The sequence below is a fragment of the Argiope bruennichi genome, chromosome 9 (assembly GCF_947563725.1).
Source record: "Argiope bruennichi chromosome 9, qqArgBrue1.1, whole genome shotgun sequence".
Lineage (NCBI taxonomy): Eukaryota > Metazoa > Arthropoda > Arachnida > Araneae > Araneidae > Argiope > Argiope bruennichi.
In genome coordinates, this window is record NC_079159.1 from 3,245,379 (window position 1) to 3,262,990 (window position 17,612).

General features: G+C 30.8%; 1 protein-coding gene across 2 annotated transcripts in view; it reads right to left on the reverse strand.

Moving 5' to 3' along the window:
• Positions 1 to 9,890: 9,890 nt before the first annotated feature.
• LOC129983698 (atlastin-2-like) overlaps positions 9,891 to 17,612 on the reverse strand; it is a 32,775-nt gene continuing 25,053 nt past the window's right edge. For both annotated transcript variants that reach the window (XM_056093285.1, XM_056093286.1), the window contains exons 14-15: positions 15,610 to 15,676; positions 9,891 to 13,543 (exon numbers count right to left, since the gene is read on the reverse strand). In XM_056093285.1, coding sequence (XP_055949260.1) covers positions 13,403 to 13,543; positions 15,610 to 15,676 — 208 coding nt within the window. In that variant the 3' untranslated portion in view covers positions 9,891 to 13,402. The remainder of the gene's footprint in view (positions 13,544 to 15,609; positions 15,677 to 17,612) is intronic.

The following is a 17,612-nucleotide window of genomic DNA, read 5'->3' on the forward strand; positions in this document are numbered from 1 at the left end:
CGCGATACCTCGTTAAAAGAATCTCGTTTGCTGTCAGCTTTTACGTGACATCCCCCCCCTCGCCCCCTCTGATCATTTGATGCTTTTAGGGGTGGCCCCAATGTATGCGTGCGTGCTCTCGGGGCCCTCGCCGCAATGACGTTTGTTACGCGGGGTGATGAGGTGGAAAAGCACTCAAATTGTTACGCGCGCCTCTATTTTTATTCACCTTTCCTCCTCACGAGGATCAAACAGCTCCCGATTCGTCGTTAAAATTCCATTCGTTAGCGGGATGCTAATCACTGGGCGCGAAACCGCGAGTCTTGGCCCCAAATTATCATTAGGAGAATTGATGAAAGCGAATTCTGGCGTCTTCTTGCACTGTTTGGTTCGATTTGGCTTGGTAAAAGCTTTCCGTTTTTTTAGCGACTATTTCCAAAAGAATTGCATCAAAATGCTAGCGTGCAATTTTATTTATTTTGGATACATATGATAGAAGAATCAATTTGAAAACCTTGCCTGAGTTTTAGGGGGGGTTTTTTGTTAGTAATTTAACTTGAAAGTTACTATTTTTAATTTCATTTACACGAAATGAAGAAACAGAAAACATTGTAACAACCAAAAAAAAAAAAAAAAAAAACTTGATTCATTGAATTTTTAATGAATGCGCCGAAGTCCGAAAAAAATTTATATCTATCGGTCCAACCATACGGATGTGAAAAACGTAGCTCAAAAGCGCAACGATTTTACTTTAATAGCATAATACTTTGCATCTATTTTTATGCTCTCAAAATGAATCTCAAGATTGATTGTATTCATTTCGTCCGAAAACATATGATAGTTTTATTGTTATTGTTGGATGATTACTAGAAATTAGGTCATAAAGGAGCTCCTTTTTTCTCAAACTTTAATGCAAAGATACCATCGCATTCATTGCACTGGTTATTGCTTTCAGTAACAAAATCATTGCAGTGAAATCCAAGTTTAGAACGTTTATTGTTGAACTATATAGACAGTTGGCATGCAATACAGGCATGATGTGATTTTTTGTAATGTAATGAAAGAAATTTATGAACTTACAGAAAAAAGGCTTGTTGTGATTAGTCTAATAATCTCCCAATTTAGTAGGAAGGGATTAGAATGTGGATATCAAAGGAAAAAACTTTACAGGCGAAGTGGGAGCACGTCAAACCCGTGCATTCGGCGTTCTCAGTGCAAGGCTACGATATCCAACGGAAGTGGTCTTCCCCGAACTTTCTCGCATATTCTCTCATAAAGGTGTTATTTCTTACCCTCTACATTAAATTAAAGATCATGAGCATGATATGAACATCACGAGTGCTCAGCTTTTTATTTTCGAAATCTTCTCTTGTGATTTGTATGTTTCGCAATAAAGAAAGTGATACTTATGTACTGGTAGCAAGGCATGGGGAAAAAATAATTAAAAAATATCGACCCTTAACATAAAAGAAACAACGGTCTTTGGCATTTCACTACCATGCAGTTAATACACTGTTGCCGAATTCGACAGACAAACTCAGAGGGGTGATAGTAGGTATCAAGAGGATAAAGAATCTCCATACAACATGGGGTCCCAAACGATGTTTAGGAGGTGAAAATCGCAAAAATATAGGGAGTCGGAGAACTGTTGGAATCTGTAAAAAATTAATTTAAAAAATAACAAATGACGTTTCAACGATGAATTTTTTTTTAAAGTAAAAGCACATTGTTGAAAGTTTTTTTTTTTTTTTTTCATGTAGGTAACATGTCGATTTGATGATCTAAGGGGTCGTAAATTAATGAAAACGAAAAAGTAGTTTAGAACTCATATTTGCAAAAATATTAAAACTTGAAGAAAAATAAAAGCTTGAAAATATAAGAAACTTCATATTCTATAATTTGATATAAGTGTGTAGTGTGAGAACTGGGAAGTTTTAAAGATATTCAAGAAAAACTAAAATGGGAATCAGAAAACATCGCTGCAACATCGGTATCGATGTTCGCAGAGGGCGTTGTCAGATTCGAAAGGTAAATTCAGTTCAAGGATAATGGGCATTAAGGAGATGAAAAATTACCAGAAAACAAAGGGTCGCAGGTAACATTTATTCAGTGAAACCTGCAAAATCAGAGGTCGAAAAGACAGTGAACTTGGCGAAGAGAACAGCCCTATAAAATGCGATGATTAGGAACAAAGTAATCGAGAAGAAGCCTTCTCGTCTGTAAATTTTTCATGCGTTCGAGGAAAATAAAAGCGACGAGCAAGTATTCATTAATGAGCATTGCAGAATTGGTGGTCGTTAAACTTCATTTGCAAACAGCATGTCAGATTTCACGAATGCAACTAAAATGTGCTGGTGCTCCTCATACTTTAACCATATGTTCTGGAGTGCAATGGTCATTACACCCTGCAGTAAATCCGGAGGAACGTCTTACAAGGTACTTTGTGCCGCTGAGGCATTCGGGCAGAAGATACGATCCAATAAATGACCCTGCCCAGATGTTAATATAGAAATTGTACGTTCGTCAAGATATTTTCGAATGACCCAATATGCCCATTGTGCGTGCTGAAGGCACCTTATCTCGTAAAGCAGGCTTCAACTGAGAATAGCAGAAAAGTGTACATCTTCCTGTGTGTCATCAAACATCGAGCGTGCAAACTCCACCCTATTTGCGATTTTCATTGAAAAACGCTCATTTCGACCCTATATTTTATGGTAATTTTTCCATTTCCTTAAGGCCTACTATTCCCGCTTTGAATTATCTCTTGAATTTGACAACACCCTCTGCAAACATCGGTACCGAAGTTGCAGCGATGTTCTCTAGTGCCCGATTTATTTTTCTTGAATATCTTTAAAACTCCCCAATTTTCCCATTACACGCTTATATCAAATGGAAGAGTCTAAAATTCCTTACATTTTCAAGCTTTTATTTTTCTTCAAGTTTTAGTATATTTGCAAATAAGGATACTAAACTACTTTTTCATTTTCATTAATTTACGGCCCCCTAGATCATCAAATCATCACGTTACCTATATAAAAAAAAATTTCAACAATGTGCTTTTACTTTTAAAAAATTCATAGTTGAAACGTCATTTGTTATTTTCTTATTAATTTTTTACAGTTTCCAACAATTGTAGAACTCCCTATATTTTTTGCGATGTTCACTTACTAAACGTCGTTTGGGACCCCATGTTGTATGGAGATTCTTTATGTTCTTGATGCCGTCCCTCTGCATTTGTCGATCGAATATTGTATATTTCGAGCTTCGATATAAATTTGATTATGTATATTATACAACACCCTGTATATTTCGAGCTCTTTTTTTTTTTTTTTTTTTTTTTTTTTTTTCTGGACAATCGAAATCAAAATTTGACATAGAACCTCGAATGTAGAGTCTATATCGAAAAGTCGCATATCAAATTTTATTTATTATAGCATTGCGTTTACAAGAATACGATGACAGACTGACAGAAGATTAATAATGAAACAGAAGTGATTCAAGACTTTATAAGAGTCTAGAATTTAGTTGCTAAAACTGTGAATCAAATTTTATTTCCCAAAATTGTTACATTTTTAAATTATCATAAAGTAGACATGCAAAGAACAGATGGATAGGTCCTATAGACGGACTTGGTTCCAAATTTGAAAAGGATTCATATATTAGATACCAAATTTTATGTATTTAGCTTTTTATGGTTTGCAGTTATAGTGTTCATATGTATTCGGACAGCCGGATAGACAGGATCTGTATACTTTGTATCTTTCGCATACAGAAAGTAAACATAAGGGTAAAACATGCTGATAAATTGTGCAATTGGTGTATACAAGAAACAATCTAGATGACTTTATGCTCGCTATAATGATCAGCAAGTTTTAGAAGAAACGTACAGTGGCAAGTGTGGGCGAAAAGTTAGGAAATGGACAAAAGTATCGTTTAATGAGCTTGAAGATTCTTTCAAACCACATGTGTTCTTAAAAGAAATTTTTTTTAATAGTCGGCCCAGAAAAAGAACGCCAAAGGATAATCTAGATAGTGCCCTGATAGCGAAAAAATTAGGGATGGGCATTAGGATTAATTTAGGGATGGGCATTAAATCGATCGCGATCAACGGGTTTTGTTTGATATTAAGTTCATCATTTGATATTATTATATGTGTGAAAATTATTATTATGTTTGTAGTTATGTAGGTAAGTACATATTCCGTATTTATTATTAAGTTATAGCAAATATTATAGACATTTTTTTTAGCTCCTCACACCTAAGCCACTCGGTGGACTGGAACCCCTTGGAAAAATTAGAGCCTGCTCAGCCTGCCCATCCCAGTCGTAATCTGTGAGCAGGTAACATTGCGGCAACAGAAACGACAAGTGACGCTGTTCAATATCGCCAGAAACCTTCGGGATAATATCTTTCCGCCCGCTGCATAGGATGATGCATCCCATTGACAGTTGTTCGTCGATGTGTTGTTTAGACCAATTGTAAGGATTACAAAGACTGGATGTTTCCTGGACAAAGTCACTGCTTCTTCATAAATGAGAGTCGTTTCGACCAACCAATGATTCTGAATGCCAAATTAAGCGGAAAGGGATGAAGATGTCCCATTTACATCTAAGCGAAAAAAGAATCTTGGTGTGCTCTTTTTGGGAGGGCATTGTGATAAACCTATAGATCAAATTCCAAAGTTTCGAAGAAAATACTATTGCCGGAGATCTCTAGTATCAGCAAGTGATCATCCCCCATGTGCTTATGTTTTGATTTGCTGCCTTCATTTTTATGGACAATAGCGTAACGCCAAGCTATATCGCACTCACGCTGTTGGTGAATTTCTAGAAAGTGAAGGCATCTTTTAAATAAACTGGCCAACGCACTCCCCTGAATTAAATCCCATAGATCATATGTGAAGTTCTTTGGAGAGACACCTTTCCATAAGTAGAGTGATTCAATATACTGATCTGATGTATTGATTCGGTATTTGTACTTTGATATCATTTATTTTTCAATAAATACTAAATTACTTGATAGCAATATAACATTACCTATGGTTGCTTCAATATGTAATATTTCGATTTGTTATTATATACGAAGTTTAAAAAAGATATTGTAATCGTAAAAAAAAAAAAAAAAAAAAACCCTTCAACCTCGAGATTTTTATGAAATTCTTTGTTTCGGACCTCTCTGAGTCTGAAAACATATTTTTGTGCATCATGGCTCTCTGTCAATCTGTCTGTCGGTCTGCTGTGACAAATATAACTCAAAAGCGTTTCGAGGTCGATAAATGAAATTTCGTTTACGGTCCCTTCACTAAATTTGTAGATTTCTATCAAATGTTGTGCAAAATCTGTTAGGAGGAAGTCTGTCTGTCTGGCTGTTTGAGTACAAATGGATTCGATAATTACAAAACACAAAGAGCTATGTAAATAAAATTTGGCACACAGGTTTATCATCCCAAATAGAGATTCGTATCCCATTTTGAACCAAATCTGTGATGCTCATCCGGCGGTCTCGTGCATGTAAAAGCGATGACTTGAATCAATGAAATTCTTTGTATTGTCAATTGTATACAGCAGTTGTAGTTCCGCGTCAAATTTTGGTGTGAATCGGTCTGCAAAAAGGCGTCCAGTACAAGCATTTTCAAAACAGACTTAGAAAAAATGCTAGATTCATGCCAAAGATCTGCATCTTGTAACTATCAGCAGATCTGTAATTTGTAACTACCTTGCATGGTGTTGGTGAGCGCCATTCCAGGTATTCGAGGCCTTATTTAAGATCCATAATTTTATGCGGGTAGAGGGGCGGGGGATTAATTGGAGAGTATGCGAGAATGTTTCGGAAGGACCTTTTCCATTGGTTTCTGTCTCAGGATTGAATGGAATTTGAAAATAATAATTGAGATGAAAAGTAGTCTATTTACCTTTGCCTTCCAGTTTGCCGAGAGGAATTATTTTAATAATAACGGGGCACCCAGCAATATCAGATGAAGAAAAAAATGTGAAGAAAGTCCGAGCTTAAACTAAGTTAATTATTAATGATAAATAAATCAAAAATGAATTAATGATCAAAATACAAAATTAAAGTAGGTAGGTAAAGTATCCATGTTAAAGTAGGTAGCATTAAAAATATTGTTTTTAGTAGTTAGTAAAGTAAAAAAACTTTGTTAGTAAAAAAAAATAAGCAATATGAAATATTATATTAGTAAGTATCTTTTAACGGTTTTAAGAAGGTTTTTATTTAATTTGTTTAATTGTCTTTTATTTTCATGCTTCCATTCTTCGTTCATGCAAACAAAAAAATTAAATTATGAAGTATTTCGTTCTGAATTTGTTAAAATCTTTTTCTTTTTTTGAAAATTTGAGCCTGAGCGGTCTTTGCGACATTTTTAAAACAGTTTTTTTCCATTTACTTTTGTTGTCTAGAGGACAGGAATCAATCTTTCAGGGAACTCCACTAACCTGAGGACAACATCGGTGTTCGCGAGCGAAAGCGTGCAGGTGACGAAGCTCCTCCCTTCTTCCTAGTGTCAGCAAGAAATTTTTTTTATATATATAAGTTGAAGTTTAACAACTTTCATTTTTCAAATTGAAGCTCAAATTTTAGATGAGATGCATTGCAAAGTGAAGAGTGAAGTAAAATACTTTCAAAATTATATGTGTTTTATATCTATCAAATTTTCAAATCATTAAAAGAAAATCACATAAAATGTTCAAATGAAAATTTTAGCAACCATTAATTCCAACGAATCAGCTGATGTATATATTCATGTATGATGATATTTAAAGAAAATTTTTACTAGTCTCAAATTCTAAGAAACTTTTTGTGACTAAACAGACTTGCAAACAGTCACTGTAAGATTTTTTATGTCAATTTAAAGAGCGCTGTTTACGTTGATCATTATCACATTTGCATGCTCTGTCGATAGAAGACAATTATACAAATAACTCTATAGAAACATTTAGTGGTACATAAGTATCAAATGTACTCTTTGATCACGATATGCAATGGCTGCGTTGGCCTGATAGTAAGGCCTCCGCTTCGGACCTGAAGGGCTTCAGGTTCGAGACCCGATTCCACAGTGTAAGCGGGTCTTGTGCAAGTTAAATCCATCAGGGCCAAACGTCCTTACGCTGATGTAGTGAGGAAGTTTGGAGAGGGGGCGGGGGTGCCAGCTCCGGTGTCGTCCTAGTCATCCAATCTCAGTTCAAAATGACGAGGTCCGTCCCAAAACAGCCCTAGTGTTGCTTTAAAACGGGACGTTAATATAACTCAAACTAAGCTAATGTGCATTTCAGTTCATTAAGGTTGTTGCTTCCTTTTTCTAAATGCCAACTTTTTATGTACTGTACTCTTTAAAACGTGTGTAATGTCTGCATTATTTTGAGCTCTGGCAACATTTAAATCCTTTTTTTTTTTAGTTGAATTTTTTTGCGTTGCGTCAATTTTTTTTTTTTTTTTTTAGCTCTACTGGTCTTTTTTTTTCCTGAGTACCAGTATTTTTAATAAAGTTCGAAACAGTATTTGGACTGATATGCAGCTGGCGTGCAACCGCTCTCACACCTTTGTCTTTTTTGATACTCGCTTAAAAGTCTTCCTCTAGGCATATTAAAATAGATTAAACCAACGACTTTCAATAAAACAGCTAATTTCTTAACAAAAACAGCTAAAAAGAATATAACAGACACTTTCAAAGTTTACAATGTCTTCCAAAGCAATTATTTTAACCCTTTCTAGGGCTGTGGGAAGTATGCTTCCCACCAAATTTATCAATCTTTGTACGAAATTATGTAGGTTGGCATAAGTTCTGACAAATTTTTTTTAGTAAGTCAGAAACTTAGGTGCTTCAGTTCTTTATCCCAGACAAAATGATGTATCTTGATTTGTTACTTAATTATTAATTAACCAAATTATTTAATTAATCAAATTAAATTTATCTAATAAGCTAAATGAATCCCTTTTCTTATTCCAATTTCAAGCCTAAAAATAGTTTAACATAATATGACTAGAAAAAAAATGGTCCTTTAAAAAAGGGTTAACTTGTTTACTATTTTTTTTACACACACCAAAAATCGTTAAGTACAGTTGTGTTTTTATTAGTTACTAGCTGGTAACCGGCGCGTTACTGCCTCAGAAGAAATAATTTTGGAATTTATCGTTTGAAATAGTTACCTTGTTTAATTAGGAATGATATATAGAGAAGTATAAATAATATTTATTCCATTTTTGACTTTATTATTCAAGTATACTGTTATAATCCTGTAATGCTGCTTCCTAGCATGGTTAGTTCTATCAACGAAAAGACCGATTTTCAATAATCTGTATTCGATGCTGCTCGAGTGCCGAGCCAGTAATCCTAGAGTTTGGCGAAAAAACAGATAATGCTGGAAACTTCGAGGATTTTAACAATCCATCCAATAGGAACTGAGATACTCCCGATAGGCCCATAGGGTTCTCAGCCCGCCTCTCGGGAACTATAAAAGGACGACATTCTCAAACTGCAATGAATCGCAGTTGGAAACGTAGTCGGAGTCGTAAACATGTAACGAGTCTTCGAGAGGATAGCGAAGTGCCAGCATTTGTTTGGAGCTCAAGCTATTGCTGAACCGAGCTGTGTGCCGAGTCCTGTTGTCTATAGTGGAAGCAGCATCGAGTTCTGTGAGGAGTAGCCAGTCATGTGGTAGTGAGTCGGCAGTTGGATACAACTAAAGCGAGGAGACAGTGAAGTTGAACCGATTGGAGAGACCGTAGAGCGCAGCTCCGAGAATCCCCTCTCCTGCTGGATTCTGTCTGTTGTAGTGTGCTGTCATGTCTTCGTCTCGGCTGTAGATCTTTGTGTTAGTGTCTTCGTGTTAAATAAACGTCGTTGTTGTTTCCTACTAAAGGACTGTTTATTTCTGCATCGACCGTCAAATCAGTAAAAAGAACCCCCGCGACGGAAGTAGAGTACATCCGTAACAATACTTTAGGGTAGATAATACTTTGTTTTTCCGTATTCAGCAAAAAACAAATGCCTTACGTGGCTGTCCGACTCGTGAGCATCCAACTGGCTAGTTGAAAAACATAGATTTTCTAGGTTCAAAGCAATTTCATCGTCATCGGATGAACGGTACGGCAGCGCAGAAAATACGAACTTCATTTTTATATATTAGATAGATGAAATTTACTCATTGAAACAGAAGAAAAAAGTTTAACAACATAATAAAGAAATTTAGAACAATAAGATCGAAACACAAATCATAAGTTACAAAATATGACAGTTCTTGTTTGTTCGCGTAGTATATGAGCAAATGGTTACATCAAAACAAATATACTGCTGCTGACTTAGGTCTAATTATTTATTCATAAAATGCTTTGCACATATTCTATCTGAACTTCTATCCCATTAAAGCCAAAAGGAATTCGCCTCAAAACAGCCTCCGTGAGCAAAAACATATTCATGTCGGAAATGTATACATATAATAATGTAGAAACTCAAAATTACCGAGATCGTTAATCTTACGTTGTTAAAAAAAACTTCAATCACAAATAAAGCAAGGGTCGCCCTACAAGTTTCTCACATACTCCCCCCCCCCCAAAAAAAAGAACCTATAGCAAAGTCTTGATCGTCACGAATGCTCAGTTTATTCAGTTTGGCATCTCATATTCAACAAGCACACTAAAGATCAATGAAAGTCAGTACGTGGATTTGTCACTAAACTTCTAATGAATTTTACATTAGAACAAAACATAGACTTCTAATGAATTTTGAAACCAATCAGTCAAGGGGAAGGGATAAAAAAAGTTTGTCCGATTTATTTCACCATAATAAAATGCGCTACATCATGCATATAGGGTACTCAAGTTACTAATATTTCTTGAATTGTCATGGAGTTTTTCGAAGCCTTTTCCTGGAACTGACTGTGAGTAAATGACAAACATACTTATGTTAAAAAGTATTTATTTCAAATTAGTATCATCATAAAAATATTAACCAGTTATCCAACATTATTGTTACATTAAGAAAATAATTGCACTCAAGTGCTTTAACACACATCGACAGGAGATTCTCATTTACATGGTGCGGATTTTTGTACAAGTGTGAAACATTTAAAAAGGCAAATTAAAAGAAATCTCACTGCAGTAAACTTTGAAATGATCTTAACAAAGATTTGGCAAACTGGAGAGCTCCCAGTTCAGGAGGAGCAAGCTACAGGGGGAGTTTCATTGCATACACTCGATATAGCATGCTAAGACTGAATCAGTCAAGCATTAATATACTAGGACGAAAATGACCACATTTTATAGCTTAAAAAATTATTGATCCAGTTTTGAACATAATATAATACTGAAAATTTAATTTAAAGATTATTTGAAACAAATATTGAAAGAATCCATAAAGTTATTTTTGTACCAAAAGAATTTTTCAAGGAAACAAAATGATCAATGGTTTTAGATACTTCATTACTGTGCAATATAAATAATAAAAGTACAATAGAAATAATTATACTCTTCTAAACCTAAACTCTTAGATACAAATGTGCAATGAAAATTGATTGCTCAAAAATAATTCATTTTTCTTTATTACAGAAAATGAGAACTGAGAAATTAATAATAAAGATGAAACAGGAAATTCAATATAACACTACTGAAATATTTATTGAAAACATGGCATAATTTCTTTCTTTCCCCCTTTTGATAAAATTTAAACAAATTTATTTTACACAGAAAAAATTAAGTCCTTACTTTTTTTAAATATTCAAAACACTAAGTATTTTTTCTGTTTCCATTGCATGTAAAAAATTACAATATTACAACAGTTATAACCCCAATTAAAAACGTATATATCACCATCAAAATATTATCAATTTATATTTTAACTTAAAATTGTTAAATGTTACATCTACAATGTATCATGAACAAATTTATAAAAATGGAAATTGAGCTTACAAATTTAAAAAAATGACTCATTTAAGATATTGCTAATGAAGTACAATAATCTTGAAATGTTGCGTTGCTGAAAAAGAATTACAATCAAAACAAATTATTTAAAAATTTATCCTAGTTTTTATATTAAAAATTCATTAAAATGTTTTATAATTAATATATTTGGAATCACTGAATAGTCAATAAGCTTATCATTAAATTTTAGCTGAAAAATCAAATATTTTTTAAATTAATTTTATTTTGTTTCTACTATAAAAAATAATACACATGGCTCAAAACATCACATTTTCTGAAAAAATAATTTCACATCTGGAATGATAACAACTAAAAATTTAATTTAAAGACTAGAAAGGACATTTTAAACTTTAATGCTACAACAATTATTAAATATAACATTAAGAGAAATGCAAAATGGCTCAACTGGAAAGGGAACAAAGAAGGTAATATAACTTAACAATAAAACTTCAAAGTATTCTTGAGCAATCATGAAAAGAGATTCTCATTGCAATAATCAAGATCAAACATATTCCTAAACAAACAAACAAAAATTAACTCTTCTAAGCAAATAAATCACTAACAAATCTAACTGCTAACACTTTAAATATATTTAATCTTTATGGCACTTGTCAAAATTCAGATCAATATCATTACATAATACAAAAATAAAACAGTATGAGTGGCAATATAATACAAGAGGAATTATCAAAATTAGAAATACTATTATTTAAAACTGAAATTCACTATTTTAATACTAAAAAAATATTTTACACAAATTGGCAGTAAGCGAGTTTCCAAAAACAACTTAATGAAAGGTGCATGACATCAAGCACAAATCTCTTATAATACAACTGATATCCAAACCACCAAGAAAAATACATAAATTTAAAACACTCTTTGCAGATTATTATCACAATATATTTTCAGTTTGTTTCCCTCTTTTAATACAATAGTTGTTTTTTTTTTTTTTTTGTTTTTTTAAATTTTCAAGTGTGGAAGAATTTCTTTCTTCAAATAGCAAGATCATGTTAATTTTCAATAATGACAACAATAACATATAATCGAAGTTTTGAATTAGCAAATATTACACAAAACTAATTGATTAAAAAGAAGTTGATAGCAACTACCAAAATCAATCAAAGGATATAATATATATATATATATATATATATATATATATATGCATCTTCTGACATATATATATATATACATATATGCACCCTCTGAATTTTTATCCAATTGATTTTAATTATTTTTTTACCTAGCCTAGTATTCATCAAAATTCTAAATAACTGTTACAACAAACTTATTTTGTGGTAATAATCTGCATTTCTGCAAATAACACACCAGATAATTTATTTGCTGCATGTTAATATTAGAGAAAGCTAGTAATGTAACTAGTAAAGTAGTACAGACATAGATTGTATTATTTCTTACAAGACACATTTAATATTTGTAAAAATATTTTTTATCAGAAAAAAGAAATATCAAAAATATTCACAAACTAACATGCTTACATCATCTATTATAAAACTTTAAAAAACTGAACAAAGGCAAAGTGAATTGAGCCTAAGAGCTTAATATTCTATCAGTATTGCATATTCCAAATCATATATATTATCAGATATCCAAAATTAAAGAAAAAGAAAATTAGAAATAGATATGTCATTTTACAAGAGAAGAGAAACACAATAACAAATACTTATTGCAAGTTGTAGCAAATGTGACCACATGTAAATTGCATGTTTTAGAATGAGATCAATAGTTAAACACTTTCAGTAATACATAATTATACTCTGGAAGAAACTGTTTAAAAGCAAATATTACACAAAAAGCAAATATATATTAGATAAGTACACTGCCTTTATCACTATTGTATGAAAAAGGGGGGGGGGGTAAACACTTAAAATGTGCAAATTAAAAGAAGTAGGTACTTTCATTTCCAAGAGTTATTTATCAATTAACAGAATTAAAATCATTTGAAAATCCACCACTGAATTAAAAAAATTTCTGAAAATTATAGCAAAGTTATTAAAAAGAATTGGTTTATTCACAACTTAAAATATAACTTAAAAGTAGCTGCCTTTGTAAGAACAAATTTTAAATGCAAAATTTGGAATATTTCATCAGTAATTCTTTTACAAAAGAGATTACTATGTATTACAAAAATACTTATATCTGAAAAAAGATAAATAAAAATCCTTTTAGGAAATAATTTCATATTCTCACGCACTAATTTTCCCACACATTCAAATATTTGAAATAGACTGAAAATCTTTATTACACAAAATTATTCAATTACAAACAAACAAGATATGTTAAACATGGCAATTAAAAGTTCTAATGGGAAAATTATGGGGACATAGTACAAACTGCTCAGCAGCTATACAATGTGGGGCATAATTACAGAACATTCCTTCAGAGAAGTTTTGTATTCAATCCAGGTACATAGAATATAGATGAGCTCAAATATAACAAGATTCATAACAGTAACAATTAAGCTTTATTATGGTCATTTTGCTCTTCTATGAAGACTTGATTTGTGTAATTCGCCAGGTGATCGGAGAGTTTCTGGCACAGTGGCATTTGAGGTGGCGTTTTCAGCACTACGCAGAAGAGCCTGCGCTATTTGCTTTTGACTTGGGAAAATAAACTGGAAAAGAGATAGCTGGAATATATTTATGAAACAAAAACAGTAATTTTAATAAACTGCATATGCTTTCTTAAAATGGTAGAGGGGCATTTAATTATTTTTATATCAAAAGTACGATAGATATTCTTAATCAATTAATAGATAACTACCTTTCACACTTTCTTAAAAATAAACTGATTAAATCTATACTAACATATTAAAGATATCTTTTATTAACAATGCATACTTTTTATAAATAATTTCTTTAAAAGAAAATTACAATAAAATACAAATGGTTTACATGAAAATATCAATTTTAAATTTTCCATTCATTAAGGTTTATTTATTTAAATGGGAAAACCTATTATATTTTTAACTTCGTAAAAAATAATTTAAGAAATAGCAAATAATAATAACCAGATTTAAATTTATACATCTGGAGTTTAAAATAGAAATATCAATTAAATGCTATGCTTTAAATGCTCTTTAGTAAATAAAATATAATAGATAAATTAAGTAATATTAAAAGATAATTTTCTATCACATATTCATGAAACATTGATTCATTTCTATTGTAAAGTTAATACAATTATGATTATATAATAGTGAAGTTTTGCTTTAAGTAAAAACTTGCAAATTCATAAAAATATATCTATTGATATAGGATGTATAGATAAATAAATGGAAAACTATTTATTAATTTAATGGTCTGGCAATATTCAGTTCATATCAAACACACTCAAATACCTTCATCTTCTTACGATGTTGTAAAAAATCAAATAGGTTAAATATGCATATGCAATTTTAAATGATTAATCAAAATTTTTGTCCACTTATTAAGTATTATAGAATGAAATAAGGCAGCACTAGTTGTTGAGAGAATGATCCAACATTTATTTATATTTATTTATTGATTTATTTTTAAGCATGCATAACTTGATGACTAAACAGGAAAGCAAAGATTTTCATGGTTTATCACTGAATTACAATCACAGTTATGAAAAGTTGACTTTCAGCGAGTACACAGTAAATGTTAACAACAATCATGTTGGCACATTCTTCACCAACAGTATCACATAACATCATATTTCACAGCAATGAAAATTTCATTAGTAACTACTAAAATAAAACATATTACTTTGAAACAAAATATATTTTATTCCTTCGAAAATCTGATAATACTGTAAGCATCAAATTGTGATAATTTTCTTAGTATACATGATTTTGCTTTACTCAAGATCGGAACTTTGAAAAAATTCGAGTAAATCGGGAATTGAGAGCATGTATCTGTTGAAGACAAACAGCAGGAAAATATTTGTTAGAACAGAATAATAAAATTGCAGATTAGTTTTAAAATAACAATTTGTAAAAATGAGCTCCTTTTCTTCAAAAAAAATTATAAGATGCTTAAAGAAAAAAGGCCTTTGTTTTTAAATTCGTTTAGACTATAAAAGCTCTTTACATTAGGCAGTACAGCTCAGTATCAAATCAATTATTGAAAGGAAAAGCTACACATTTTAAGAATGCATTCACGATTAAGTTATCATTATGTGCATAAATTCAACCATTTAATTGTTTTGTTTTCTATCTACCCAGATGACACTTTATTTTGGCAAGGCATTGTCCTCGTGATCACATATTTATTATATACCTGAATCAGTACAATTAAATTTTTTTTTTTTTAAATGTATGATGCAATACAAGGGCATATAGTAAAGTATTTAATCTTATTTTAAAAAGAAAATAAATAGTCTACAGTTCTTTAGAGAATCAAGTGCATGCATTACTTATTAAAGATTTCCTCTCTGTCTACTCAGCTGCATATAACATTAAAGCACTATTCTAAATATTTTCCATTTATTTTTCTACGAAATCAAATAATTTATAAATAATATTTTTTAATTATCTTATTTCTTGATAATCTTTTGATAAATATGCATAATAGATTCACTTGTATAAGCTTGTATTGATTAATTTATACAGAATTTTAAGGAATCAAAATTTAAATCCCAGAAGTACTTTATTTCTCCTGTTATTCCATAAACTATGCAAGTTTTACTCTGCATTCCAAAATCTACAATACTTACATTATTCAAGGCTACGTTTACCAAGTTATCAATGAATAGCCCTATATGTTGAGCTTCTCCAGTATACCTGCAAAAAATATAAGATAAATTTAAACACTATTTATCATAAATTATCTTTAAAAGTTACAGAAAATTCGTCAACATTTCCAAAATCTGCAATGAATATGAAGAAGCATAAGTTAATAAGATAAAATAATAAAACCGAAAATGGCATATTAATAAAATATTCACTTCTGAATAACATAAAATAATTTTATGAATTTGTAGTAATGCTGTAAGTCTCCAGGAGATGAAGATAATTTTACAGATAAAAAGGATAATTTTCTGAAGGATGCTGAATGTTTCTAAGTCAATGACCTTTGGCCATGGCAACAAAATAGAAGATTTAAAAAAACAGGGACAGAATGTGTAGACTAATTATATATATATATATATATATATATATATATATATATATATATATATATATATATATATATATATATATACATACATACATATATATATATATATACATATATATATATATATATATATATTAGCACTTTAATAAGCAAAGCAAAAATAAAAAACAACCATAAAACAGTTTTGGTTTTGTTTTTTAATTATAGAATTAACGAGTCTGATGAAATAAGTTAGATATTAACTAAGTCAGTGACAAATTTTATACAAATAAACATAGAATAAATACTACCAGAAATAATCAAATATAATACACCAACAATGAAACAAAGTTATTTTTATGCAAGTTTTATTTGGAAAAATTTTATTAAAAGACTTTCAACATATATCTTAAATTGTTCAATTGCACTACAGTTAGTAGTATAAGGGGGGGGGGAGAGATTATACTGCTCCTTTATTAACAGTCCAATTCCTCGGGAAAAAATTGTAGTGAAAAGTGTCTGGCTTGCCAAAAATGTGCATTAAGCTTTAGACTGATTCATTTTCAGAAATTTGGATTTCTAAGAAAAATTTCTTTTTTTCTTAAAGAAATTCAAAAATCAGATTCTAATTTTATAGCATTGACATCTATATCTTTTGCCATTTGTTTCCTTAAGAACAGACAATATTTGAATGGGCTGAGGTTTCCAAAATTCTCAAATTTTTTTAATAATGTTTACTGAATGGATTGTGCCAGACTGCTTTATATGGTCACAGACTACATGTTATAAAATAATATTTTTCATTCAAATTTCCCACTTCAATATTTTTATTAACGCTGAACCTTCTTTCAACAAATGCTTGTCCATGAAGAAGAATAAAAATAATTTTCAAAACTCTCCATTGCTTTGTTTTTTTAAATTTATGATCTTTAAATAAAGATAAAATAACAATCTCATTTTCCTGATATTAAAATTACTGAAATAAAGAAGATATGATTTGATTTAAAATTCTATAAACTCCATGAGAATAACACCTTTTTATCTTTTCTGATGAAAGTACAGTACAGAAACTTGTTTCTTTTTTTTTTTTTTTTTCATACTTACTTGTCATCAGCCAAAACAATTTCTTACAGACACAAAATGTATTGGAGATTTATTTACTATGCATTCCAATATTTTTTTTTTTTTTTTTTTTTTTTAATAAGCTACTGACAATTATACTTGAAAAGCATATAACTTTATCAGATATCTTTTTTATGAAATGTAAGAATAATTTGATCCCTTTTATACCTGCACACTTTTATCAATTGTGGACTATTTAAAAAAATAACACTAGCATTAGCAATTTATTGAAAAAATAATTTCAGTTTTATTTTTTAATATTTTTAAGTTTTTATTTCAAAACTTTGTTTTTTTAAAAAAAGAACACAATCATAGCTTTATTAATTTATAAATATCAGATGCATTAATAGCCCGAAGTGGATTATCACTCTGATACATTTTTTAAAATATGGCTTAATACACCCAGCAACACATGTGGTAATAGTAGAAAATGTCTCTGCAAAATTTCACTGCATATTTCTTAAGAAAAATATCATCACCCCTCCATTTGGCATTAAA